This window comes from Typopeltis vanoorti, chromosome 12 (genome assembly GCF_054136105.1).
Source record: "Typopeltis vanoorti isolate ZY-2024b chromosome 12, IOZ_Tvanoo_1.0, whole genome shotgun sequence".
NCBI lineage: Eukaryota > Metazoa > Arthropoda > Arachnida > Uropygi > Thelyphonidae > Typopeltis > Typopeltis vanoorti.
Genome location: NC_143560.1, coordinates 108274147 through 108300655, shown reverse-complemented (window position 1 = coordinate 108300655; position 26509 = coordinate 108274147). Strand labels below are relative to the sequence as shown.

At 35.8% G+C, this 26509-nt stretch overlaps 2 protein-coding genes across 4 annotated transcripts in view; one reads left to right on the top strand and one right to left on the bottom strand.

Annotated features, from left to right (window-relative positions):
- Aps (diphosphoinositol polyphosphate phosphohydrolase 1 Aps) overlaps positions 1–3704 on the bottom strand; it is a 97260-nt gene extending 93556 nt beyond the window's left edge. The window contains exon 1 of the mRNA XM_090402244.1: positions 3480–3704. Coding sequence (XP_090258370.1) covers positions 3480–3578 — 99 coding nt within the window. The 5' untranslated portion in view covers positions 3579–3704. The remainder of the gene's footprint in view (positions 1–3479) is intronic.
- Positions 3705–3722: 18 nt separating this feature from the next.
- The window catches only part of LOC150101124 (inositol hexakisphosphate kinase 3-like), a 125042-nt gene continuing 102255 nt past the window's right edge, over positions 3723–26509 (top strand). The window contains exons 1-2 of one of the 3 annotated variants that reach the window (XM_090402241.1): positions 3723–3990; positions 17600–17736. In XM_090402241.1, the coding sequence (XP_090258367.1) occupies positions 17677–17736 (60 nt within the window). In that variant the 5' untranslated portion in view covers positions 3723–3990; positions 17600–17676. Of the gene's footprint in view, positions 3991–17599; positions 17737–18210; positions 18310–20133; positions 20225–26509 lie in introns of those variants that run through there. The other 2 variants (XM_090402242.1, XM_090402240.1) reach the window with 2 other exon arrangements.

Sequence of the window (26509 nt, the reverse complement as noted above, 5' to 3'; positions counted from 1 at the left end):
GCATCAGAGAACTCAGCAGTAACCCATCTAGCTATGCTACCTCCACTTAGGGAAATTGATCTCATAGTCTCAACCTGTAGAAAATTTCTTAAGAAGCTATATATGGAATTACAAAGCAACTGATTATGACAAGGTGAGGAGTCAGCTTTCAGCAGAGCCATGGCATAAGAATTTGGAGGGGGAGAGATGTTAATGCATGGGAGATGATAAAGGAGTGTTTGAAGAAAGCAGTATCTGAATGTACACCTAGTCAGAAGGATAAATCATGTAGGAGTTAGATAGATGAATAGCATCATTAAGCAGGATTTGCAGAAAAGAAGAAGTTGTGAGGAGAATATAAAGAAAAGGTGATCAGCATATCCATGAGCAGTAGGCATAGAGTGATCTCTACAGTAAGGAAAGCCAAAGCTAATTATTAGAGAATTAGCTAGGTGATGACACCAAAAGGAATGCTGACTATGGAAGGATGACTTTAAATATTGCTGATGATGAGGAAGGAGCAGAACAAAATCAAACAGTTGAATTACTGAGTGCACATTTTGCAGGAGTGTACATCTACGTGCTGATGATGCAATGCCAGATGTGACATTCACTGATGGGAGAACAGAAGTTGAGGAAATGGAAGTGCTTAAAATATTGCAGAACTCAATGCGAACACAGCCATGAGATTAGATAGTATATCGGCCTGTGTTTATCAGAACATGCAAGGGAATTATCAATTCCTTTGACTAAACTGTTTAATTTAAACCTCAGTACTGGGAGAAGGCAAAATACTTCCACTGTATAAAGGAGGCAACAAGACAGAAGTAGTAAATTATAGGCCAATCATCATTTCAGGGGTGGTTAAGTATTAGAGAAACTGGTGAAAGACAGAATTCAGTACTAAATAAGGTACAACATGGTTGTGAAGGGTAAATCTTGCCTTAGTAATTTGCTCACTTTTCATCATAAAGTGACAGTGGAGTGGGATAAGGGAAATGGTTACTCAGTGATATTGCTAGACTAAATTGAAGCAAATGGGTATGGATATAAATGTGGTGATTTGGATTAGAGGGTGGCTGATGGACAAATATCAAATAAGAGTTGAGTCAATGAGAAGACGTGACCAGTGGTGTATCACAGGACTCAGTATTTGGTCCTCTGTTGCTTAATTAGTACATCAATGATAAAGGAAATGATTTGACAGGAAATATTCAGTTTTTTGCTAATGATGTAAACCTGGGAAGGGTAATGGTAAATGAAGGTAATGTACAGATCCTGCAGGAAAACTTAAACAGGCTAGCAATATGGGGAAAGAGAAACTGCTGCCAGTTTAATGTAACCAAGTGTAAGTTGATGCACTTTGGGAAGAAGCAATCACAAGCTGTGTACTATATTGATAGAAATGAAGTGCAAGAAACTGATCAGGCTATGTAGTGAAGCTTAAACAGCATACTGCAAAGGTAGTCAAACAGCACATCAGATTACATGGTTGTTGAAGAACACATAAGCAGGGATAGATTAGTCATTGTTTCCCTATATACGGCTTTAAATAAGGCCACATTTGGACTAGTGCATGCAGACATGGATACCAGTATTCCATGGAGATGAAGAAGCGGTAGAGAGGATCGACTTCACAAACTAGCTAATATGCAAAATAGAGGATATATGATAGAAGTATATAAATTATTCAAGAGGATTTACAGGATTAACACTGAAGACTTTTTTTCCATTAGCAAGAAGGGAGAGAACAAGGATCAGCCATGGAAATTGTGTAAGAGTGTGGTCAGCATTGGCATTAGGACTAGATTTTCTGCTTGGAGGGTGGCAAACGAGTGGAACAGGTTGCCAGATGTGGTGGTGAGTGCTCTGTCAGTTCAAAGACTAGCAAAAAAGTATTATGTGAAAAATGGCTAGTGTGTGAAGACTTCGAATTTTAATAATAATAATTTTCGCTTGTTATCAGTTTTATAGGCTTGACTATCTAGCATTTCGTGAAGACAAGTAATATCTTTAACAATTTTCATCTATGTTTATTTTTTTGTTTTAAACAAAATTCATAGTTAGAAATTTTGGTGAAGAAATATTTGGCCAACTATAGTTTTTCTTTGCAAACCATTACTTCCCTTCTTTCAAAAATGGAGGCGAAGAGAATGTATTGCTTAGTTTTGTTCCAAAACCAATCTGAGTCTTATAAACCTATGAATTTTACACTCCAAAGCATTTTCTTTTATTTGTGAATTAAAACAAAGAAATATCCTCCAGCTTTAATAGTAAGTACTTAAAATGTCACTATTGTTTAAAAATAAGATTTATTAGTTGATACTTCCAAATTTGAATTACTGTGCTCAAGTCTGGTTGCCTGGATTCCTTGCAGATGAAGAATTGGTGGAGAGGGCTCAGAGGAGAGTGACTAAGTTGGTGAGTGGTGTAAAAAAATGTTCTCTATATTGATAGATTGAGAGCTTGTGGATTACAGAGGTTGGATGATAGGCAGAGATATGACTGAAACATTTAAATTACTTAAAGGTTTTTATAAGATTGATGCAAGGGAAATATTTCAGCTGTGTGATAGTGATGGAAGAACAAGAGGTCACTCCTAGAAATTAAGGAAAAGTGTGGTTAAACAAGGGTGTGAGAACTAGATTTTTTGCTTGGAGAGTGGTGAACGAATGGAATGCATTGCCTGACTCAGTTATGAGTGCTTCGTCTGTAAATGAGTTCAAGAAGAGGTATGATGGATATTGTTTTGATAGATTGGGTCTCCCGTGATGAGTCTTCTGACTCCATGGAGATAACCATATAATAATAATAATGCAAATAATAATGAATGATAAGAATGACACAAAACTAACAAAAACTGGGCACTTACAGTAGATTCTTTTCTACAACTACACAGCTTATTAATTATATATATAAGGATTTTTAACTGTGCTGTATTATTTTCATAATGAAACATAATTTCACTATATTTAAAGGTTTAATAAGATACTGTATATATTAATCAACTTAACATTGCAAATTCGCAAACTAATACTCACCTTGAATATTTGAGTTCTTATATCCTTTTAGCAATTCATAGTACACAATACTAACTGATATTTAAGTGATAAAGAGAATGGAAATATTTAGATAACTGGAATATATCTCGAAAGGCGCTCTCTCTCTCTTCATATATACCGGTATATATATATATATATATATATATATATATATATATATATATATATATATATATATGCACAAAAACTCAGCGGTCTGAATACTAAAACAATATGGAGAGTAAATACTTTTGAATACCAAGACACTACGTTGAAACCCTGCGTAAGGTTTCAACGTAGTTTGTTTGCAACCCTAGTCAAGGTTTCACCGAAAAACCCTAATAACGTTTATTAAAATATGCTTGAGTTGAGAAATTGAGTTATAAGAAAGGAATTGAACTCTGACAATAGATACAAAAATTTTTTTTTTTTTCATGAAAAGCAGTATAAAATATATACCTCGCTTTCTTCTTCGTTACGCACACAGAGACAAGCTGCTCGCCTTCGAAAACCATCTTCGTCATACGTTCGCGTTGAATTTGGCTTCTCTTTGACCATTTTCTATGGCAAAAGTACATGAAATATCGAGAGCTAACTACGTATGCATTGCCCAATGCCGGTAAGATACAGCTCACCATAAAATCAATTGAGATTCCTGAAGCCCATCCCGGAGAGAAGGTAGCCTCGTTCTCTTCCCTGTCCGCAAAAACATCAGAAGCTGTAGATAAGTCTATATAATGAATCACGTTTTCCATCTGTTAATATCTTTGCGCAATCAATCTCATATAAGCCAGGAAAGTTTTAATCGTTGGAGGTCGTAATATTTATGTTTATTTATATAACTATGTTTTGTATTATACAGATAATCACAACACAGGTATATACTATTACTTAAAAAAAAGCCCATACTGGAGAAAACGTTAAACAAATCAGCTGATTCAAGAGATGATGTTATTGGTCTTAGAAAAAGGTAAGATACAAGTTTTTTATTCATTTCAGGACCAAATAGTTGAACTAATCTTTGCAACTTATTATAAACTAGATTTTAATGAAATTGAATATCCTCCACTGTATATCGATGTATTCCGCTATCATTATTAGGATAATTGCTGAAAGCTTTGAAGTTTCGGCATAGACTGATGTATCTCTTTATATATTTCTTTATGAATTATTTTATCCTTCGGTGCCCTTTATTGTATAAGAATGTAGGCTAAAAGTATATATTTCAACAGAACTAAACGCATGTGAAAAGAAAAGGCACTACAGCTATACTTAACAGCGTTTAACACTGAAAAAATTGATTTATTTGACTGTTTTAATTAATTTTTGTGTTGAATTCAGAATAACAAAAGATGAATAGTGGCAATGGGTTGATGAATGGATTTCACTGTGTTCTTTACTATACTGTATTATAATGATGTAACTTATTTATTATTATTATTTGACACCTCCAGGGAGTCCAAAGACTCATCGAGGGAGAGTGTGCCAACAGCATCGAACGATTGAACTCCTTCCAGCTACTGATAACTGATAACTGATAACTGATGTGGCATGATGGATATCAGTCCCAAGGACTCCAATCCCTTTGTCTCTATGAAATAGTCTTGCATTAAAGATTAGCGAGCACTTGGCTCACCCTATTTAGAGCTGTATGGAGGAACCTGAACCGATAAGGAGAGCTGTTTTCGGGCGCTTATGTTTCCACCTGTCGTGTTCGTCATAGTTAGAAGATTCTCGAATGAGTTGATTTGGATGAACAGCTGCTTTGGCAAAATAAGCAGCAGCACTGTTATGGAGGAACGTGGGAATATCTGGAATATCGGCATCACGGTGCAAGAGAGCATTTCTGACAAACCACGGAGCGTTAAAAATCATACGGAGGCACTTGTTTTGAATAACTTGTAGCTTGTTGATGTTGGTGGGGGAAGTGTGACCCCAGGCTGGAGATCCGTAAGTTAACGATGGTCTGATAATTGTTTTATAGATCCGTAGTTTGTTTTCAGTGCTAACTTGACTTCTTCTATTGAGGAGAGAATAGAGTTGTACAATTGCAGAGTTTGCCCTTTTGCATGCATAAACTATGTGGGAGTTAAAGTTTAAACGGTTATCAAGCTGAATGCCTAGATATTTGGTAGTAGATCTCCATGGGATGGCTGTGTTAAAAAGTTTAACTTCTCCAGAGTGAGATGCTTGTCTTCTTGTGAAGAGAATGGCAGTGCTTTTATCGGCATTTACAGATATTCTCCATTTTCTGAACCAGTCCTCCAATTTTCTTGCTGCAGTTTGTAATCGCTGAGTAGCTATATTAGGCCTAAGAGATCTGCTAAGAATTGCCATATCATCCGCATAACTAGCTATAGTGGTTAGTGATGTGCTAGGAACATCAGAAACAAAGATGTTAAAAAGCAGCGGTGAGAGCAGCGAGCCTTGAGGGACACCAGCAGTGATTTTTTTCATTGAGGATCGAATTCCGCGCAACTTGACCTGGATTTTACGGTCCTGTAGAAAGGACTTAATAATTTTGGTAAGGTAAAGAGGGATGTTGGCTGTAATTAATTTATAGATGAGACCTTTGTGCCACACCTTATCAAATGCTTTTGCAACATCTAAAAAGATAGCTCCTGTATGCTGTTTCCAGTTAAAGCCTGTAGTGATGAATTCAGTCAGTCTGTGAATTTGCTGTGTAGTGCTATGGCCGGTACGAAAACCAAATTGTTCTTTCGGAATTATGTTATTTTTATTCACCTCCTCATTAAGTCGGTTGAGAATGACTCTTTCTGCGATTTTTCCTAAGCATGATAAAAGACTGATAGGTCTATAGCTCTGTGTCATTTGAGGTGCCTTACCAGGCTTGAGAATAAGGAATATATCAGCTTGTTTCCATCTTGAGGGGAAATAATTTAATCTCAGAATTGCATTAATAATGGCTACTAGATGCATGACAGCTTTGTGTGGGAGGGCTTTAATTGTTTTGTTGGTAATTTCATCTGGACCAGGGGCTTTTTTGTTTTTAAGCTTCCTAATGATTGAATAGACCTCTTTAGGTGAGGCGGGACAGATATTATCACAGCTACAAGGTTTCCGAAGCGCAGAGCGTACACGACGGTGTATCCTCTCTATGAAGGTCAGATCAGCATGCGTATAATTAGGACGGCACTGAAGCTGGAGGGCATCAACGAAAGCTTCGGCTTTTTCATTATCTCTGTAAACAAGACCTCTTTCTCCGTGAATGGGCTGGATGTTAGAGCGATCTGTACGGAGAGCTTTAGTCAACTTCCACAGAGAATTATCTTCAGCTTTGAGAGAACAGAGTTTTCTTTCCCATTGCTGGTTTTTGTGATCTTTTAATGCGTAACGAACTTGGTTGGATGCTCTATTTAGTACTCGACGGTCTTGCGGAGATAGCGTGTTGTGATAGCGGCGTCTGAGTCTATTTTTGTTCCTGATCAGAACAAGGATTTCTTCAGGAAGTGAGTTGACTTGAGCTGGGGTGGAAATAGAACAAGCTGCGGATAAGCCAGCGCGTATTTTACATTCAAGATTGCTGACTGCCAGGTCAATTTCTTCACAGGTGGAGATAGTAGGTACTGAGTCTATGATAGTGTTCATTTTAGCCTTGAATTTTGCAAAATTAGTGTGAGATTGGTTGGGAATGAGCTCAGGCTCCCCCCCTAAACTTAAGAGTACTGGATTGTGATCTGAGCTGAGCTCGTCAACCACTTGAAGTTGAAATTGATGACAAATATTGTTAAAAATAGCAATATCCAAAACATCAGGTCTGCCGATCGCTCCATAATGTGTTGGCTCGATTGGGCCTGCAATAACAATATTTCTCTTCAAGGCAAAATTGTAGAGGATCATTCCGTTGTTGTTAAAACTCTTGCTGTTCCATAAAGGATGCTTAGAATTGAGATCTCCTGCTACAATTATTGCTTCATTTGTATCTAGTAGCTGAGAGAGATCAGAGGGGAGTAAAGGTTTGCCAGGGGGGTTGTATACAGAATAAATCTTTAAGCTGCCTGCATTGTTGGTATGAATTTCTATGCCTGTCTCCTCGAGGTTAGATGTATTAGTCCTCTTAATCTCATTATAGCGGATGTTTCTTCTTACTACTAACCGCGCTCAAACTTACTTAACTGAGCCATTAGTAGCAGAGGCTCTACCAATCGACCAACCTTTGCATATTATAATAATGTATTCAGGGGCGGATGGGGTAATCCGTCCCGGGCGGCACTTTGAACCTTTTTGAACTTTCGCAGTTAATTCTAAAATACAGTCTCGAGAATTCATTTCCAAATATTATAATACTACTGCGAATTTTCCTCACAATTGCTGTAAGTGTTGCTAGTTGTGAGAGGAGTTTTTCTAAATAAAATAGATTAAGAATTACCTACATTACTATGAAATAGAAAAAAATCGTCGATGACATTGGCGATGTCATCGACGATTTTGCTAAACAGAAAAGCAAGAAAAATAACATTTTAGAATGTTGAAATTAAAGTTTCACTTCAAAAATAAACATTATAAAACATTATAAAAGTGTTTTAATTTATTTCTCTATACGTCGTTTTGACTTTTTGTAGTATTTTTGGTGCGTATTGAGAGGAGCGGCAAAAGCTCTAGCTACACCAGTGGATGTACTCCATACAATTAAAACATTAACATCATTCTTTATCTATTATTATGTTATGTGACATCTCCAGGAAGTCCACAGACTCGTCGAGGGAGAGTGTGCCAACAGCATCGAACGATGCTCTGCCATTACTATTCACCAAATAGCATTATTAGCGTTCTAGACCTGAAAAATAACTTGTATTCTGCAGTCCATGCAAATGATTGCTAAAATCTTAATTATCTGTAAAAGAAATTATTACAGTCTTTCAAAGTATGAGGATATACTGTAAAGAATAAAGTCATTCATCAGAGATAAACAAAAAAGAAAAAGTTACACACATAAATGGATGTAAACCAACAGTAAATTAGTATCTTACAGCAAAGGTTGGTCGATTGATAGAGCCTCTGCTCTATCAATGGCTCACGCAAAAAGTTAAGCAAGTTTGAGTGCAGTTAGTAGTTGGAAGGGTTGTTCGATGCTGTTGGCACACTCTCTGGATGAGTCTTCTTTGGACTCCGCGGATTATAACATAATAATATATTATTAATATAAATATATAATATATTTATTATTAAAATTATACAATATTATATTATTAATATAAATAATATACTGTGGTTGGATGCTGTTGGCACACTCTCCCACAATGTAACATAAATGGAAGGGTATGACGTGTTTCGTGAGGATAGAAGGGATAAAAAGGGAGGGGGACTGCTATTGATGATAGAGAAAGAGTTATGTCCATACAAGGTAGAGATGCAAGAGGGAAATAGGGCCAGTGGTTTTGAGGCAGTATGGTGTGAGATAGAGGTGAATAGAATCAAATACTTGGTGGGATGTTGTTATAGACCTGGTAATATGGATGGTGGTGATAGTGAAATGTATAGTCAAATAAGCCAAGCAAATAAGAAAAGGGTGATCATTATGGGTGATTTTAATTATGGCAATATAGACTGGATTGAAGAGATAGCGACTGGAAGTAAAGAAAATGAGTTTCTTGAGTTTTTAAGGGATAACTACCTCAGACAGTATGTAACAGAGGGCACACGAGGATTAAGGGTCTTGGATTTGGTCATCTCATCGGAGGATGTAATTATAAATGAGGTGTCAAATCATCCACCAATTGGTGAAAGTGACCATGAGGTGATTACCTGGGTGGTTGCCAGCAGTGCAAGGACCCCTGTGAAAAAAGGGTATATGTGGAACTACAAGGGGGGTGATTATGAAGAGCTCAGGAGACAGCTTGCAGATGTAGCATGGAATCAGGAGTTAGCTGGAAAAGAGATCAATGCAGCTTGGGGGATTTTCAAAAACTATTTAGTAGATGCAATGTCTAAATGTATACCACGGGTGAGAAGGTTAAATAAGGTAGGTGTGAGATGGATGAATAAAGAGATTAAGCATGCAATACAGAAAAAAAAGGCATTGTGGAGACAGCATAAGAGAAGTGGAAGTAACCAATTTCATGAGGTCTACAAAGACCAGGCAAGGAGGGTGACTTGTTGGTGAGAGTAGCTAAAGAGAGGTATGAACAGCAGTTAGCTAATGAAGCCAAAAAGAATCCTAGGGAGTTCTTTCGATATGTAGCCAGCAAAAGAAAGAATGATTATGGAAGGATGACATTGATTGGAGGAAATGGTATAAAGACAGCTGTTGCAGAATGTGTTGTGGAGATACTTAATGAGCAATTCATAAAGATCTTTCAATCTTGTGAATGTGACTTCATGGAGAGATTAAGAGCAGTTGATGATGGGGAGGAGAGACTGACTGTAAGTGAGCAAGAGGTGTTTGGGTAGTTGAGTAAACTAGATGTAAATAAGGCTGTGGGACTTGATAATATATCACCACTTATTCTGAAGGAGTGTGCCAGAGAGTTGACACCTGCCTTGACATATTTTTTTAATACGAGTCTTGCACTTGGTCAAGTTCCTAAAGAGTGGAAGGAGGGCAAGATTGTGCCACTTCATAAAGGAGGTGATCGAACTCAAGCATCAAACTATAGGCCTATCTGTGTGTCAGGTGTTGTGGTTAAGTTGTTGGAGAAGCTTGTGAGAACTAGGATCCAGAGTTGGGTTGACAACAATGGTATAATCTTTGATGGACAGCATGGATTTGCTAAAGGGAGGTCATGTTTTAGTAATCTACTTACTTATTACAATAAAGTGACTGCTTCCTTGGACAGAGGAGAAGGATACACAGTAATATACTTGGATTTCGCAAAGGCTTTTGATAGAGTGCCTCATGATAAGTTGACAGTCAAACTAGAGCAGATGGGGTTGGATATTGGATTGGAGACTGGCTGTCTGATAGGTATCAACAAGTTGTGTATGGGGGTGCAATATCCAGGAAAAGGAAAGTCACTAGTGGAGTGCCTCAGGGGTCTGTTTTGGGGCCATTACTATTTAACTTATATATTAATGATATTGGTGAAGATTTGGATGGAGATATTCGGTTGTTTGCAGATGATGCAAAGTTGGGACGAACCATAAAGAGTAGTGAAGATGTTGTGGCCGTGCAAGAAGACTTGAATAAATTGAGTGATTGGGCAAGCAAATGGGGATGTGAGTTCAATGTTGCAAAATGTAAAGTTTTAAAATTTGGAAAACAAAGATGGGATGCAGAATTTATGCTTGGTGAGAATATATTGTTGGAAGTAGAGGAAATAAGAGATCTGGGGGTGATAGTGGATAAGGATCTAAAATTTGGGGGACACATCGCCAAAATTGTGAAGACAACACAAAGACTTCTGGGAATGATGCGGAGGACACTGACATGTAGAAGTAGGGAGATACTTGTTCCAATGTATAAGGCTTTGATTAGGCCACACTTGGACTATTGTGCCCAGATTTGGTCACCGGGTTTTCAGAAGGATGAAGAGATGTTGGAAAGGGTCCAAAGGCGACTGACTAAGGTAGTTTCTGACCTCTGGAATGTTGAGTATGAGGAAAGATTGAAAAGATGTAATTTGCAGAGTCTCGTGGAGAGAAGGAAGAGGGGAGATATGATAGAGACCTACAAGTTGGTAAGGGGTTGTTATAGGATCAATGGTGGAGAAGTTCTACAGAGAATAGTGGGAGATCAGGGGAGAACCAGAGGTCATCCCTGGAAACTGTATAAGGAGGGTGTGAGTAAGGGAGTGAGAGGCAGGTTTTTTTCGTGCAGAGTTGTGAGTGATTGGAATGCCTTGCCTGAGAGCGTGGTGTCTGCAAGTAGTTTGAATGTGTTTAAGACACGGTATGATGAGATGTGTGTGTAAGATAAAAGGACCTCCTAGATGAGTCTTTGACTCCATGAGGTCTTGTTTAATAATAATAATAATAATAATAATATACTAATGTACTCATCATTATCATGCTTTTCAAGGATTTAGATCTAGAGTGGCCTGTTCTGACCTTAGAAATCATTATTGAATCTCTTTAGAGGACATCCTGGTTTTCTTTTTCCTAATGGTTTGTAATTTAAGGCTTGTTTTGGTAATATTTCCGTTTTCATTCTTTCACTGTGTTCCATCCATTTATGTTTATATTTTTTCTATTACTGATTCCTGGTTTAGTTCTTTCATAATTTCTTTTGTGATCGAATAGAGTATACTTTGCAGTTTTTCTCAAAAACATTTCAGCTGTTATTAATCTTTATTTGTCATTTTGTTTTATTGTCCAGATTTCGCTTCCATACAATAGGACTGGTAGAGAGCTAATGTATTGTATACTAATATACTGCAGGTTGTAAACCTATAGCACATTAGCATAGTGCATGGGAGGTTAAGATTCTTTTTTATCATTTTCTATTTTTGTTACCAACTGTTTAATAGAGACATCTGGTAACATTACTGTTTTTTAACTAATGGTTTCACACATATGAAGAAAACCAGAATTTATTAAATATGCATATATATTTCACTAAGTGGTGAGCATCATTCAGGGAGAAAGCATAAGATTTGGCTACAATGTTTAAAATATGAATAGAGGAATGAAACATTTTGTTTGGAAATGTTACAAAATGTTCACCAATATTTTAATGTTAATTTTCTTAGTGAATCATAAATTATACTTGACAAGAAACTGTATTCTTGTCAGTCTAGTTGGCTGAGCAGTTAGCATATCTGCTCTCCAGCCAAAAGGCAGCAGGTTCGAATCCTGCCGTGGGCATGGATGTGCGTGATTATCTGTGGAAATACTAGTGGTGGTGATGGGAGGTAGATGGCATTGGTGTAGTTACGGTTAGTTGTAGTTGGTGGATTGAGTTGTGGAGACAGAGTTGTAGAGTAGGTGCCCTCCCTCGATGAGTCTGGACCCCCTGGAGGTGTCATGTAATAATAATAATACTATCTATGACAACTAACCAACTATTTTATCTTTTACTCAAATAAAAGTGTGCATGTTAGGTATCTTTGTGACTGTGCTACTTGTATATAAATGCAGTTGACTGACTTCAGATCAAATTACCACCGTATCCCATAAGTATGGCACACTTCATTTTGTATCTCTATCAAAAGGCTCATTGTGGGAGGCCCATCCTAGAAAACAGTCTATCACACCACTCCACTCCTTGAACTCATTCACCATTCGTGTTCTCACCACTCTATCAGGCAATGCATTTCATGGTTCAACCACCCTCCATGCAAAGAAAACGCTCCTCATCCTCTTGCTCACAGCTTTCTTTCATAATTTCCAGGGATGGTCCTTGTCCTTGCTCCTTTCTGCTGTTCCACCAAACAAAAGAACTCCCCAGTGGCAACGGTTAAGTCTTAATCATATCACCTGTCCTTCTTCTTCTTCTCTCTACCAAACCCTGTAATCCACATTCCCTCAACCTGTCTTCATAACTGACATTATACAGCCTGGGTACCATCTTTGTTAACTGTCTCTGTACCCTTTCCACAGTTAATTTATCCCCTTCAAATCCTGGGGACCAAATTTGAGAACAATAGTCCAAGTGTGGTCTGATCAGGGCTTTATATAAATGGAATGACAACTCTTTTATTCTGCAGGTCAGCATCCCTCTCAGTATTGCAGCAATCCTCGTTACCTTCACCACTTTGCAATATGTTTCCCTGAATTTCAGGTTTCTATCAGTCATCACCCCCCCCCCAAAGATCCCTACTTCCTCCAGTACAGTTCCTCCAACAGAGTATGCTGCCGCAATGCATCCCAAACTTCAAGACACTACAGTTTGCTGCATTTAACTGAAACTCCCATTCATTTGCCCATCTGATCAGTTTATTCAAATCCTTTTGCAAGGCTACCACATCGGCACTGTTACTAATAACCCTTCCCAGCTTTGCATTTTTGCAAATAACTGAATATCTCCTTGCAATCCACTGACAATGTCATTGATATAAAGGTTAAATAATACAGGTCCCTGTGGGACCCCACTTGTAACCATATGCCTCCTTGATATTGCCTCCCCATACACAACTGTCTGATACCTGTCAGATGGCAATCCTGAATCCATTTCACTAACCATCTAAACCCATGTGCTGCAACTTAAATATCAGCTTATCTCATGTGGTACCCTGTCAAATGCCTTTTGTAAAAAAAAAAAAAAAAAAAAAAAAAAAAATGGCAGACTATGCCTTTCCCTCATCGACTGCTCTTGTCACTTTATTATAAAAGGCAATCATATTACTAAAGCAAGAGTTCTCCTTACCAAATTCATATTAATTCTCACAGATAACATTACCCTCATCTGCCCAGTGTTGTATATGGTCTCTCACTAATTTCTCCAAGGTCTTAACAACTACTGATGAAACACAAACTAGTCTATAATTTGACACTTCCAGTCTGTTACCACCCTTATGCAATGGCACTGTCTTACCTGCCTTCCACTCCTTGGGTACCTTTCCCTTAGCCAGACTTTCATTGAAAAGCCAGGTCAAGGGAGATGTCAGTTCTTTAGCACATTCTCTCAAAACCTTATCACTCTCCTGGCGTGAGTCATATTCTTCATGCATCTGCTCTCCACTCCTCTCTTTATATCTCTTCCATAACCTCTTTTTTACCTGCAGTTCATCATTGATATTGTTTGTCATCAATTTACACCAAATTCTGTTCTCTTCTTCACTTGCAGTATACAACTTGCTATTGCTGCTAATAAATATTCCTTCCCAAGTTCCCGGGCACTAATCATGTCTTGCCTTTCTAATTTCTCTCCATGGAACTGCCCCAAGTTGATATCTAAGACTATTATAATCACTTGCCTTATAATTCCACATACATTCCTTTCTCTCTGATACTCCTGCATGTCTGCATGTCTATTCTTCTTCCAAGTCAAAACCACATGGTCACTTTCTCTCTAACTGGGTGCAGAGATGCCATCTCAGTTATAAACAGCTCTTCTGATGCTATGACCAAATCCAAAACTCTTGAACTTAGTGTTCCTTCTACTACATGTTGCCTAAGACATTTGTCCTCAAGAATTCTAGAAATTCAGTTACCTTATTACTTACTACATGCAGTTTCCTCTTCCAAATTTATGCTGTTGTAGTTAAAATCTCCCATAACAATCACTTTTGCACTTGCCAAGCTCAACTGCCTGAACATCTTCTGCTCCTTGGCTTGTAGCAACACTCCACTAAATATCCTGTCTTGCTCACCTCTACTTCACACCATATGCTTTCAAAACCATTAGTGCCACTGCTTCCAAATCCTCCACTCAGAGAGGATAAGTCATCACTTATCATAAACGGTACTTCACCACCATTTTCCCTTTCTATCCTGTCAAAAAATGCTTTTCCCTGCTACTTCTATTCCTGTTAGTATGTTATCTTCCATCAACTGCATCTCAGATATTCTAATAATCTTTGGACCTGCTGATGCTATCTGTGCCACCAATTCATTTTCTTAATTCCCTAATACTCTTAGCATTAGTATAAATAATAAAAATATCACTGTTTCTATACCTATCATTATCCCCCTCCAAACTTCACTGGATTCAGCATTACCCGATGTATTCTCCCAAACACCTATTCCCACAAGCGGCCACCCCTGCTACCATCCACCCTGATAATTCTAGTTTCCTTGCATTGACACACTGACTCGTTCAGAGAAACAGCTCTCTCTCTCTCCAGATGCCTACATCCTTCCTCATTCAAATGCAAGCAGTCTCTTGCATACAGTTCCTTTCTGTCCTCAAATGCCCACATTCTAATAGCCACATTCTGGCTATCATACCATTCATTATTAATGCTCTTCTCCTCAGCTCTTCATTATCATACCTAGGCAACACAGACACACACTATCTTCCCTCTCTGAGTCTTCTTCCGTATAACCTCAAGCATGAACCACAGATCTCTTCCCACCCGATTCTCACTGCCTCTCAAATCATTCGTGCCCACCATCACAATCATCTCATCCACCCTTTCACCCTTCTTAATTGCCATATCCTTTCTATCATTCCTCTGGGCAAACACTCCTCAGGCATTTTATCTTGCACCCCACGGATTGTCGAGTCTCTATACATCACACTTCTTACCCCTCTATTCCTCCCTCACTCCATCCCTCCTATAACATTTTCTTTCTTTGTTCCCTATTTACCTGCTGTCCTGGCATCTCTGGTTCCAGCACTCACTCTCATTTTCTCATTCCCTCTCTTCTTCTGTTTCTGTTCTCTCCTCTTCTATCATTCCTATAACTCTCTCTCACTTCTACTCTGATTTGCTTTGCATTCATCATTTCTATTCACTTAATCTCTTCTTTCACACTTCTCAATTCATTCCCCAGCCATCTGACTTCCTCTTTCCACATCTCTCTCTCTCTCTCTCTGCAAGCTACCCTCTCTTGTTTGCCATTCATCCTCCCAACTAATACCATCTCCGAAAACTTCACAATAATTCAAACTTTCCACACTTCCCACTTTTGTTTTTTCATTTACATTCTACTCGTTATCTCCTCACCCCATCACACTACTCATCTCTCTAGGCCAGTATTCTCCTGCCTCTGATGCAATGCTGCCAAGTTCTGTTATGCTAATCTCCAACTCACAAAGTTCTTTCCATTTTCTGCATATATGTACTCCCCAATCCCACACCTGCCACATATTTAACTGCTGGGAATGCATACATGCCACAAGCACCACATATTGCAAAATCTCATAGTATGCTATGCAAAATGTAGTCCTTAAATGAGGAAAGACTTGGTGACAACATTAGTAGCTACAGCTGCCACAATCATTCAAATAGTGCATGAAGAACTAAGAACTACTACAAGTATACTAAAAATTTGATGTTTTTAATTAGAATTTTACCAACTACAAATTACTTTACTTTACGTTACGTTATTTAAAGTAGAAAACACTAATAAAAATAATGAAAACTTGTTTTTTCTTTTCTACTACCTTTGAACTTGTCCAACTCTGACCTCACCCTCTTGGTAAGAATAAATCAGCAGCAAAACACAATATAAACAACAAAAAAATCCAATAACAACATTAATGAAGAACACTTGTATTAAACTGAAAAAAATGTAGCACAATTTGTGACAAAAAGCCACACTATATACTGATTAAAAACTTTTTTAGCACAGCTGAAATCTACCCAAAATCAAGGAGAGGAGGGGCACCCACAGTATTGAACCAAGGACCTCTCGATCTGCAATCGAATGCTCTACCACTGATCTACATCCCCACTCACATTATGGAAAGGTTCTCTACAAAATTATTTCAACCTTTATTAAAATGCAATTTTTTCATAAATATTTCAGGACTTCCAAAAATTGAGTTGCATACAAACGCCTTGCCTTATTTCTTAGGTTAATACAGTTGGTATTATTACATTAACCCCTCCAAGGAGTCTGAGGACTCATTGAAAGAGGGTATGCTACAACTCTCCATCTCCACCACTTAATCCACCAACTACACAAAATGTCACCGCCATCATCGTCTACACGTAGTGGCATCTACTGCCACCACTACTATTACTAATATTTGTTGTTTGTAAGTTGCATGTGTTCTCATGGCTGATTTATCTATATGTGGGATGAAAAATCCGAGTTTTTGAAAGAAAAAACCCTGCTACCTTCATATGACATCAGCTAACTCACCTTCAATTTAAAAAGTCCTCATAAAGATTACTCTTGTCACAACAAGAATCGAACTTAGGCCTTTTCGAATCGAAGGGCACAATGTACCGTTGATCTTCCAATTGCACTATGGAGGTGCTTAAAAACTTCCTTCTTTTTTTTCATTTGCCCACAAATTAAATTATATTTATTAACATTCCTTTTTAGTTTTGAGTCTGCCTTTACTATCTTCATGAAATGTATTAACTCTTCTCTTGCAATAGGGCATTCGGTTAAAATTGATAGTGGTAACTACAGTGGTTTATTACAAGTTACTGAGGTCAAAGAAGCAAGGATTTAAAAACCTTGAACAAGTATAAACCTCAACATCACAACTAGCCTGGTTGGGGACCTTTGTGCACATCCAAAAGAAGTGCATTGTACATTGAGATACTGAAACGATTTAATGTATAGTTAGCTATGTATGTACAAGTAGCTCAATCATGAAGATAGTTCAGGTGCAGTATCTTGTTCATCCACACTTTGGTAAAGATTAAAAATAAGAGTATGGTTTCTTATCAAGTATAATATTTTCTGGCCAGCAAAAAACCTTGTTAGTGAACAGTATTATAACTGGCATAACATATAATTATGTTCATCCTCATCCAGAGTGGAATACACCCAGTCTGCTTCAGTACAACAACAAAGCTTAAATCCACTGAACCAGAGGGTTCAGTGGATTAGATATTATGCAGCATATCGTCTTGATTACTTCCAGCCAATAATGGAAATATTGTGGTGTCAAACAAGTGACAGTATAAGGGAACATAGAAAGGTGAGTGCTTGTGGTTTCAATGCGTTGTCTGTTTATGTTTACATTATATTTACAGCATATTTTGTTAATGTATATAACTGACATTATTCATTAGTAACTTTTTGAGCAGTTTCTCTATAAACTGTATTTTCAGAAACCCACTATCAAATGAACAAGAAATTTTATGGACAATATTTTATTTGAAATTTCAATGACATCTATAGGAAAGCCATGGCTGCTGATTCAGGAGGAGTGTGCGATTTTATTCAGCTGGAGCCATTTATACACCAGGTTAGTTTTGTTCAAGTTTCCTCCTATTTTCTGATAATCAAACATGCTAATTTAATCTTTATTCTTCACAAACTTTTTAGAAGAATGGAAATAACATATTTTTTGTTCTTTACTTTACGGAGAGTGAAGAATAATAAAATGAGATGTAGGATACCAAACACTGTCTTTTATACCTTTCCCTTTTAAATGCATTCAACAGCAATGTACTCTGCTCTCTTTGAGATGGCAGTTGATGTTTTTGGATAAATATGTTTACTTGGGCTTTGATCAAAATGTGTTAAAAGTTAAATTTTTTATTCAGTATAGAAGAAAATGTGAAGCAATAGTCAAACACTAAAAGAGAAATATATACCAATTACCATAGAAATGGGTTTAGTTGGGTATTGTAGTTATGTCCAAAGCAAGCAACTGAAGCTATGAGATCAGCATGTTGTCTGTTAATTTCATGTTTACTCTGGCTTTGTTGTTTTGCAGGATGAAAAACTGGAGTTTCAGGAAAGAAAACATGTGACACCTCTATGTGAGACCAGCTAATTCACTTTCAGTGAATATTTGCAGTGCATACCACAGTAGGTATGGTAATTAATTTAATAGCTTAAATTGAATTAAAAGTGCTAATGGTTTGTTACATATCTTGTATAACATCATTAGTGTGGAATAAGAACACGGAAGTAAACTTTCAGAAGTAACTGGGTATAATGGCAGTCATCAAAGCCATCATGAGTACATTATGGACAGAAGCAGTTCATTATTAGAAAATATAACAATGTATATAAACACATGTATGTGCCATATATGATGTTAAAGAAAATACACTTATATAAGCACCTCCATAACACAATTGGAAGAATGACAGTACATTACGCCATTCTCATTGTGGCAAGAGGAATCGTTGGATTTTTTTGAATTGAAGATAAGTTAGCGAACCTCACATGAAGATAGCAGGGTTTTTTCTCCTGGAAACTCGGGTTTTTCACCCTACATACAGATAAATTGGCCTTGAGAAAACACATAATTTACAGACAAAAAATACTAGTGGTGGTGGACAATAGATGACGTTGGTGTAGATGATAATGGTAGTTGTGGTTTGCTGTAGTTGGAGGATTAAGTGGTGGAGACAGAGAGCTGTTCAGTGTGCCCTTTCTCGATGAGTCTTTGGACTTCTTGGAGGTGTTACGTAATAATAATATAATATAAAATGATGGTACAAATGACAGAATTTCATGCCGGCTGGGGCATCGCCCAGTTAAACATGGCCTCCCATTATTTTCGGCAAGGGACCAGGGCGAACAACGAAAAGTCAGCTATGGAAATAAATCCTGAAAAACAGCCCAACTCAATTGCCAGAGTTCAAGATCGGTGTTAAAATTTATTTTTTAATAAATCGGTGTTTATATTTATTTCATCTCTTTATAGAGATGATCTCTGTTCAACAATTATTTTTTTAATTCCGAGTGTGCCTATATATTTATTTATTGCACAAGGGTTCACTCCGATTGGTGCAATGTTACTCTTTTACTATTTCTTTCAGAATCCAAATAATCACTGACTCAAGACCAAAATATAAAATAAACACATTTAATAAAACACAAACAATATATATATATATATATATATATATATATATACACTTCAAACAATATTACATAACTAACTACAAATTTAATTGGATCCAAGGCCTTTTTAAAAATAAACTTACACTTAAGACTAGACTAAACACTTTGTTTGCACAATGACAAAATGTTCATAGCCAGTTTCTTTCTCTGTTAAGGCCCTTTTCCGAAGATATATGACTTTATTCTTCATTTTCACAGGATTCTTTTTCATCACTTATGTAGCACACATCAGTTCTTCCTTACTCAATTCTGTCTTCTTTTTAAGTAGAAATAATAGTTAGATCCAGCGTCCTTAATACAGATAAAACTTCCTAATCAGAGTTTTCTCGAACATTCCTTTAGAACGTAAATAGCAAACTTCTTCTTTTATTCACTAATGTTTATTGACAGTCTTAACTTTTCCACTTTATAAAAGAATTTATACTTCTACGATTCCCCTTTTGGAACCTACTATAAATCTTTCAATTAGCGTTTCCTCCAATATTCCTTTTAAAACGCCTATAGCAATATTTCCCTTTTATTTATCAATACTTTTTCCACTTTAAACTTAATAGTTCCATGATTCCTTTTTCGGAATATACTACTAATTTTCCTCCGACTGTCACATAAAAAACTCAATTTCCTTCGAATCTAAATGTCTGCCAGCCTGTGTTCTAATTTCCTTCTGAACGCTATCTTGTTTACTCTCCCATTGCTTCGATACCGAACTTGTCAGCTGTCAATCACACATCAAACTTCTCGGCAAGCATGCGCACTTCATGAAACTGGTAAGCAAGCAGATAGGTATAATGGCTGGCACGGTGTCTCCGAAGACAAGAGAATGTCTTCATAAAACACAACTTTTGATAATTTTAAACTACAATAAAATTCCTGTAAGTAATACAAATATCAATCTAGTAAGTACATAAATTTTTTAAATGCTTTACGTATCACTTTCACAAAACAATTTCAATAACCATCGCAAGTGCCGACAATGTGTTATAAAATTAAAATTAATAAATATTCTAACATAAACAACTCATAAAAATATTCAGAATTTTAAATTATGATTATTTACATTATTTACACTCTCGGAATCACTGGTTTCAGAATCATCTGATGCTAGAGATGATTCAGAATTTACTATACTTACAAATTTCATTTCTATACTTTTCAAATATTTCATTTAAGCTATTTAAATTATGCCCTAAATCTACAGAATCATCACTATCAGATTCAAATTCTACAGGTTGAGGCTCTTTATCATTACTAACTAACTTAGAGGTATTTTCACATTCCTCTGGTTTATTTAACTCTATATTAACTAATCTATGATATTCTGCTATAATTTCATCAATGTTAGAGTCAGTTTGATTATCATCACTCTTGCATTGTACATTATCTGAATTATGTGTCTTGGGATTTCTAAATTTCCTGCATTAGGGTTTATTTTACCCTAATTTCTTAATTTTCTCCCTTGCTGTGTATTTGTATTTGAATTATGAGCTTTAAAACTATTCCCTTTCGTACTATTTGATTGTGAATGAGATGCACAATTAATAGGAAAAGAACGCTCATCTTTCAATATTCTATTCATATTGTCTCCTAATATAACTAAATTTTTACTCCCCAAAAAGTACTTTTTTAACCTATCAGAGTGTACATTTATAATTTTACTAGGATTTTTAACATCTTGAATCCTAAAATTCACAGGAGAAAATTTCTCTAAAATTCTATATGGACCTAAAGCTTTCCTTCCTAATTTCCCAACCCTTTTTATACTTTTCTTTTTCTCTTTCCTGGTTTTCTTTTTCCTAATGGCTTGTATTTTAAGGCTTGTTTTGGTAATCTTTCTGTTTTCATTCTTTGAACATGTTCCATCCATTTATTTTTATATTTTTTAATTTTTTCTATTAGTGGTTCTTGGTTTAATTCTTTCATAATTTCTTTTGTGATCAAATAAGGTATACTTTGCAGTTTTTCTCATAAACTTCATTTCTGCTGTTGTTAATTTTTGTTTGTCTTTTTGTTTTATTGTCTAGATTTCGCTTCCATACATTAAGACTGGTAGGGCTAATGTATTGTATATTTTTGGTCTGGTCTGTTTTTGAAACTAGGTTCGGTTTAAATATAGAGTTAATTACATTTGTTATTTTTAAATATTTTGCAATTTTTACGTTTATATCTTTCTCATTTTCATATGTGATCGTACATCCTAGGTAGTTAAATGAATTCACCTGTTCTAAGATCTTGTTATCTATTACTATTTTAGTTCTTGCTGGATCTTGTCCTTTAAAGGCCATAGTTTTTGATTTTTCTGTTGATATTATCATATCATAATCTTTGGATATCTCATTTAGATCTAAAATAGCTTTCTGTAGTTTATCATCAGAATTTGTAATTATTATTTGGTCGTTGGCAAAGAGGAGAGTGTTTAAGTTTACTGTAGGAGAAAGTTTAATTCCTTGATGTAAATTTTTATTCCATTTTATTATTATTTAATTTAAGTAGATATTAAAAAGAGTTGCTGAGAGGGGACATCCCTGTCGGACCCCTTGGTTTATCTCTCTCGTATATGATAGCTCGTGATTTAATCTTATTTGTATTTGATTATTTTCATATATACTTGTGATAGCTTTTAGGATATTATTTGGTATTTGTCTTTCTCTTAATATGTTAACTAATATGTTTCTTTTAACTTTGTCAAATGCTTTTTCAAAGTCAATAAATGCAATATCTGTTTCTAAATTGTATTCTCTTCTTTTCTCTATTATTAATTTTATGCAAAAGGCCAGGTCTATACATGATCGTCCTTTTCTAAATCCATTCTGTACTTCTAAAATAAAGTTTTCGGAATATTTCATTAGTTTGCTATTTAAGATTCTGCTATATATTTTGTAACAGGAATTTAGTATACTGATACCTCTATAGTTTTTAGGGTCATTGGTATAAATGACTTATATTTTCTAAAACGATTTATATACTGCCTAGTTTTTTGAGAACTTAATTTACTTATTTCACCTACTAATCTGTGAGTAGTGGAAAATTTATCTACTACTGTTTCAAGATACTCATTTATGTCATTGTATCCTGTATTAGGAATGACTGAAACAAGTTCATTAGGAAAGATTGGATCAAAGCCATATAAAGCAAAAGATGGTTTTTCTTTGATAGCAGAATGAAAAGCAGATCTGCATGCAAATAATGCTTGAGAAAAATATGTGTCCCAATCATTCATTTTAGTGTTTGCTAGATTGGAAAGTATTTGCTTTATATTTTTATTCGGCTTTTCACACATACCATTGCACTGTGGGTGGTAAGGTGTTGTAAAAATCTTCCTAATGTTGAGTAATTTACATAACTGTAACAACAGTTCAGATGTGAAATTTGCTCCTTGATCTGATAGTAAGGTCTGAGGAGTTCCATATCTACAAATAATCATATTCAAAAACTTTCTTGCAATAGTCTCAGTTTGATCCTTCATTGACACTGCTTCAGGAAATCTGGTTAGCATATCTGTAGCTACTAGAATGTGCCTATTGCCTTTTTTAGTAATTGGAAGTAGACTTACCACATCAATAGCCTGAAAAGGTCGTCTAATTGGGATTGGAAATGGTTGTAGTGGAGCTTTTCCTCTAAAAGGGGATCTTATTTGGCATTTATGGTATGATTTGACATATGTGAGTATGTCACTGTTTATACCTTTCCAGATGTAACGATCCTTTATTCTTTCCCAAGTTCTAGAAAATCCTTGGTGTCTTGCCAAGTCTGAATCATGGAAAGTGTACATAATCCAAGGAATCATTTTAGTTGAAGCCAATATTTTCACTTTCAACCTTCCATCTTCCATTTGTCTAGATAAGAGTAACCCATCTTTATCTAAATATAAGTTTTCCAGGCTTAAAAATGTATCCAGTTGCGTTTCACCCTTCAATACTGTTTCATAGATAATTTTAAGTATAGGATCATCTTTCTGAGCTCAGACAATCTCGTCCTTTTCCCAAATTTGTGAACTAGGTTCTTTATTCTTTACAGTCTCAATATTAAGCAGTTGATAGTGTCTTGAGAAACTTCAAGAGACTGCTCTAATTTTCCATTGTCATCTGATGTCCTGTCCAAACAGCATTTTAGTCCATACAAGGATACTGTATTATCAACAAAATTACATGCAAAACCATGACGTTTCAGAAAATCAATTCCAAATATTACTTGTACATTTGGATTTGATGATTCTGTTAATTTGATTTGATTTGATGAACTATTAATGGGTGACAAACTTTCAATGGAAAAAAAGGAATTGAAATAAAAACATTGATTTGCTTATCTGCTGAAATTTCTGAATCAAATATTCCCTTTAATTTAATTGGATAGCTTAAAACTGAAATATCATTTGGAATTAGAGATTTAATTTTGTTAAACAAACTATAATAAATGAGTAAGATATGTGCATCTGTGTCAAGCAAGATTTCACAAAGCACATTTTCAATAAGTCCTTGTAGAACTGTCAAAGGATTATCTCCATTAGCATAAGTAGTTAATGATACATCAAACTCTTTTAGGGTTGCAGCCGTCTTTAGCTTTACCCATGTCTAATAAGTAGTTGAAAGTTTATTTTTCACTTGGTTAGAGTATAATAAATTTAGTTTAATCCTTTATCCAAGTGTGAGCAAACAAAGTTTGCGCCTGAACGTATCTTCAGGACTGGGGTAAGGTGGTACAACACCAGGTCAACTCGTTGCAAAGGTGGAGCATGCTACCAACACTCCTGTCTCAGTATCTCCTATAATGCAAAACACATCTTCTTGCAGATATGTCTAATGTTATGCATTAAGGGAATGGCCACTACCCAGACTAGTTTCGACCTTTATTGAGGTCTCTTCAGTGGGAGCCAGGCCCAAGCTGAGATACCAGGCAGAAGCATTTGCAGGTCATCTCTACCTATAGGAGTTGCCAAATGGTGTGCCACCCTTTTTTAATAAATTACTCTGGATTTAGAGAAAGATGTTGAAAGTTTTTTTTTCACTTGGTTAGAGTATAATAAATTTAGTTTAATCCTTTATCCAAGTGTGAGCAAACAAAGTTTGCGCCTTAACGTATCTTCAGGAATGTTGCGCCTGAACGTTCTGAAGATACGTTCAGGCACAAACTTTGTTTGCTCACACTTGGATAAAGGATTAAACTAAATTTATTATGTCTAATAAGTAGTTTGACATTTCTGTCCTTGCCATATGATATTGGAATAATAATTATTTCCAGATTTACTTTTATCCTCAGATTTCTTATGTTGAAAACAAGATTTATCCCTAACATAACAGTCTTTAGCAAAATGACCAGGTTTACTGCATCTAAAGCATTTTGGAACATATCTCCTTTGAGATGTTTTATTCCTGTCAATACCATTAGATTTACAAAAGAAAGATTGATTATCTATAAGATTCTTGGATATTGTTAAATCAGATATCATCTTAAACAGAAGTTCCTGTCCTTCTACTATTGGTCTCTGTTGTCTTTCTATTTCTTCGCTAAGAAATGTTTTCAGTTCCTCTAATTTTCCCAAATCATGTGATTTTACTTTGGAATCAGATTCTGGAACATTTTCTGTTAGATTTACAGAAATTTCCATAGACTGTTACTTTTTCTTAGCTCCCTTTAATTTTTGAAACTTTCCTTCTCTCACTTTATCTGTAGCCACAATGTTAGGAGAATGAGTTTCATTATACTGAAAAGAGTTTACCTGTTTATTATTTATGGAATCAAATATATCTCTAAGTTTTTCTTACTTTTCCTTAACAAGTTGAAAACACTGTTCAAGATTTTTAACCTTTTTCTTGTATGATGTTTCTTTCAAATTATCTTTAAGGCCATGCCTAAATTGATTGAACAGCAACCATTCTAAAGAGGATTTCTCTTCAGATGAAATATTAAATTTATGAGCAATGCTCCAAAGTCTGTGGTAATATTCTTAAACAGACTCCCTATTACCTTGAATGCACTGATGAATTTTCCAAATGTTAGGCCCTAATTCTCTTACACTTGAAAATTCTGATGTTAGCAAACTTTTAAATGTTGCATACCTCTCAGTAAAGGAGATGTGTTTAAGAATGTTTTGGCTTTGCCCAATAATTTATTACGAAGTATAATTAATAAATGCAAATCTGACCGTTTTCCTAAATCTCTAATTTTTTCAGCATATTTAAGTGATCTCCTGAGAAAGAAGGTATTACTAAAGTTGGATTAATTAACCTAAAAAATTCCTCATCTTTAATTGAAGAAACTTCACTACTAAAATTTCTATCTCCTGTATCCATTTTACTTGAGTCAAGATTTACTTTCTGAATTCTAAAAATAAGTTAAGTCATAACCAATCCTGTCGTTGACTTCGCCATTGTTAATAATTAGTGATTTTTATATAGCGGATATTATCATAATATTAATCCTGTCAACTGTGCCATTGTTAAAATTGGTGTTTATATTTATTTGATCACTTTATAGAGATGATCTCTGTTCAACAATTATGTTTTTAATTCAGAGTGTACCTATATATTTATTTATTGCACAAGGGTTCACTCCGATTGGTGCAATAAATCCTGAAACACAGCCCAATTCAACATCACCAGAGTTCAAGATCAGTACTATCAACATAAGAAGCCTGAATGGCAAAGAAATGGAGCTAGCTGAGGAATTGGATAAGTACCAGATCGACATAATAGGGGTGACTGAAACAAAAAAGACAAAAACTGGTGAGATTTTTCTGAGCAATAAATACAAAATGTTATATTCAAGCAATGACAATCAGGGAAAAGAAGGTGTAGCTATTGAACACAAAATACAAATCTAATCTTCTTGAATGACAAGCAATATGAAGTAGTGATGTGGGCAAATATGAGAATGGGGAACTGGACAATGAGACTTATTTGTGCCTATGGTCCACAGAAGGTTCTACTAAGGTAGAAGTGGAGGACATTTTTTGAGGCTTTAGAGAAAGCGACTGACACAATGAAAAAAGAAAAGCTGGTATTTGTTGGGATTTAAATAGCAGAGTAGGAAATGATTGTCAGATATACAACAATAATTTGGAAAAATTGGAGAAAAGAGCAAAGATAATAATAATGGAAAATACCTGTTGGTCAGGACATGGACTGGTTATTACTAACACAATGTTCCAACATAAAAATGTG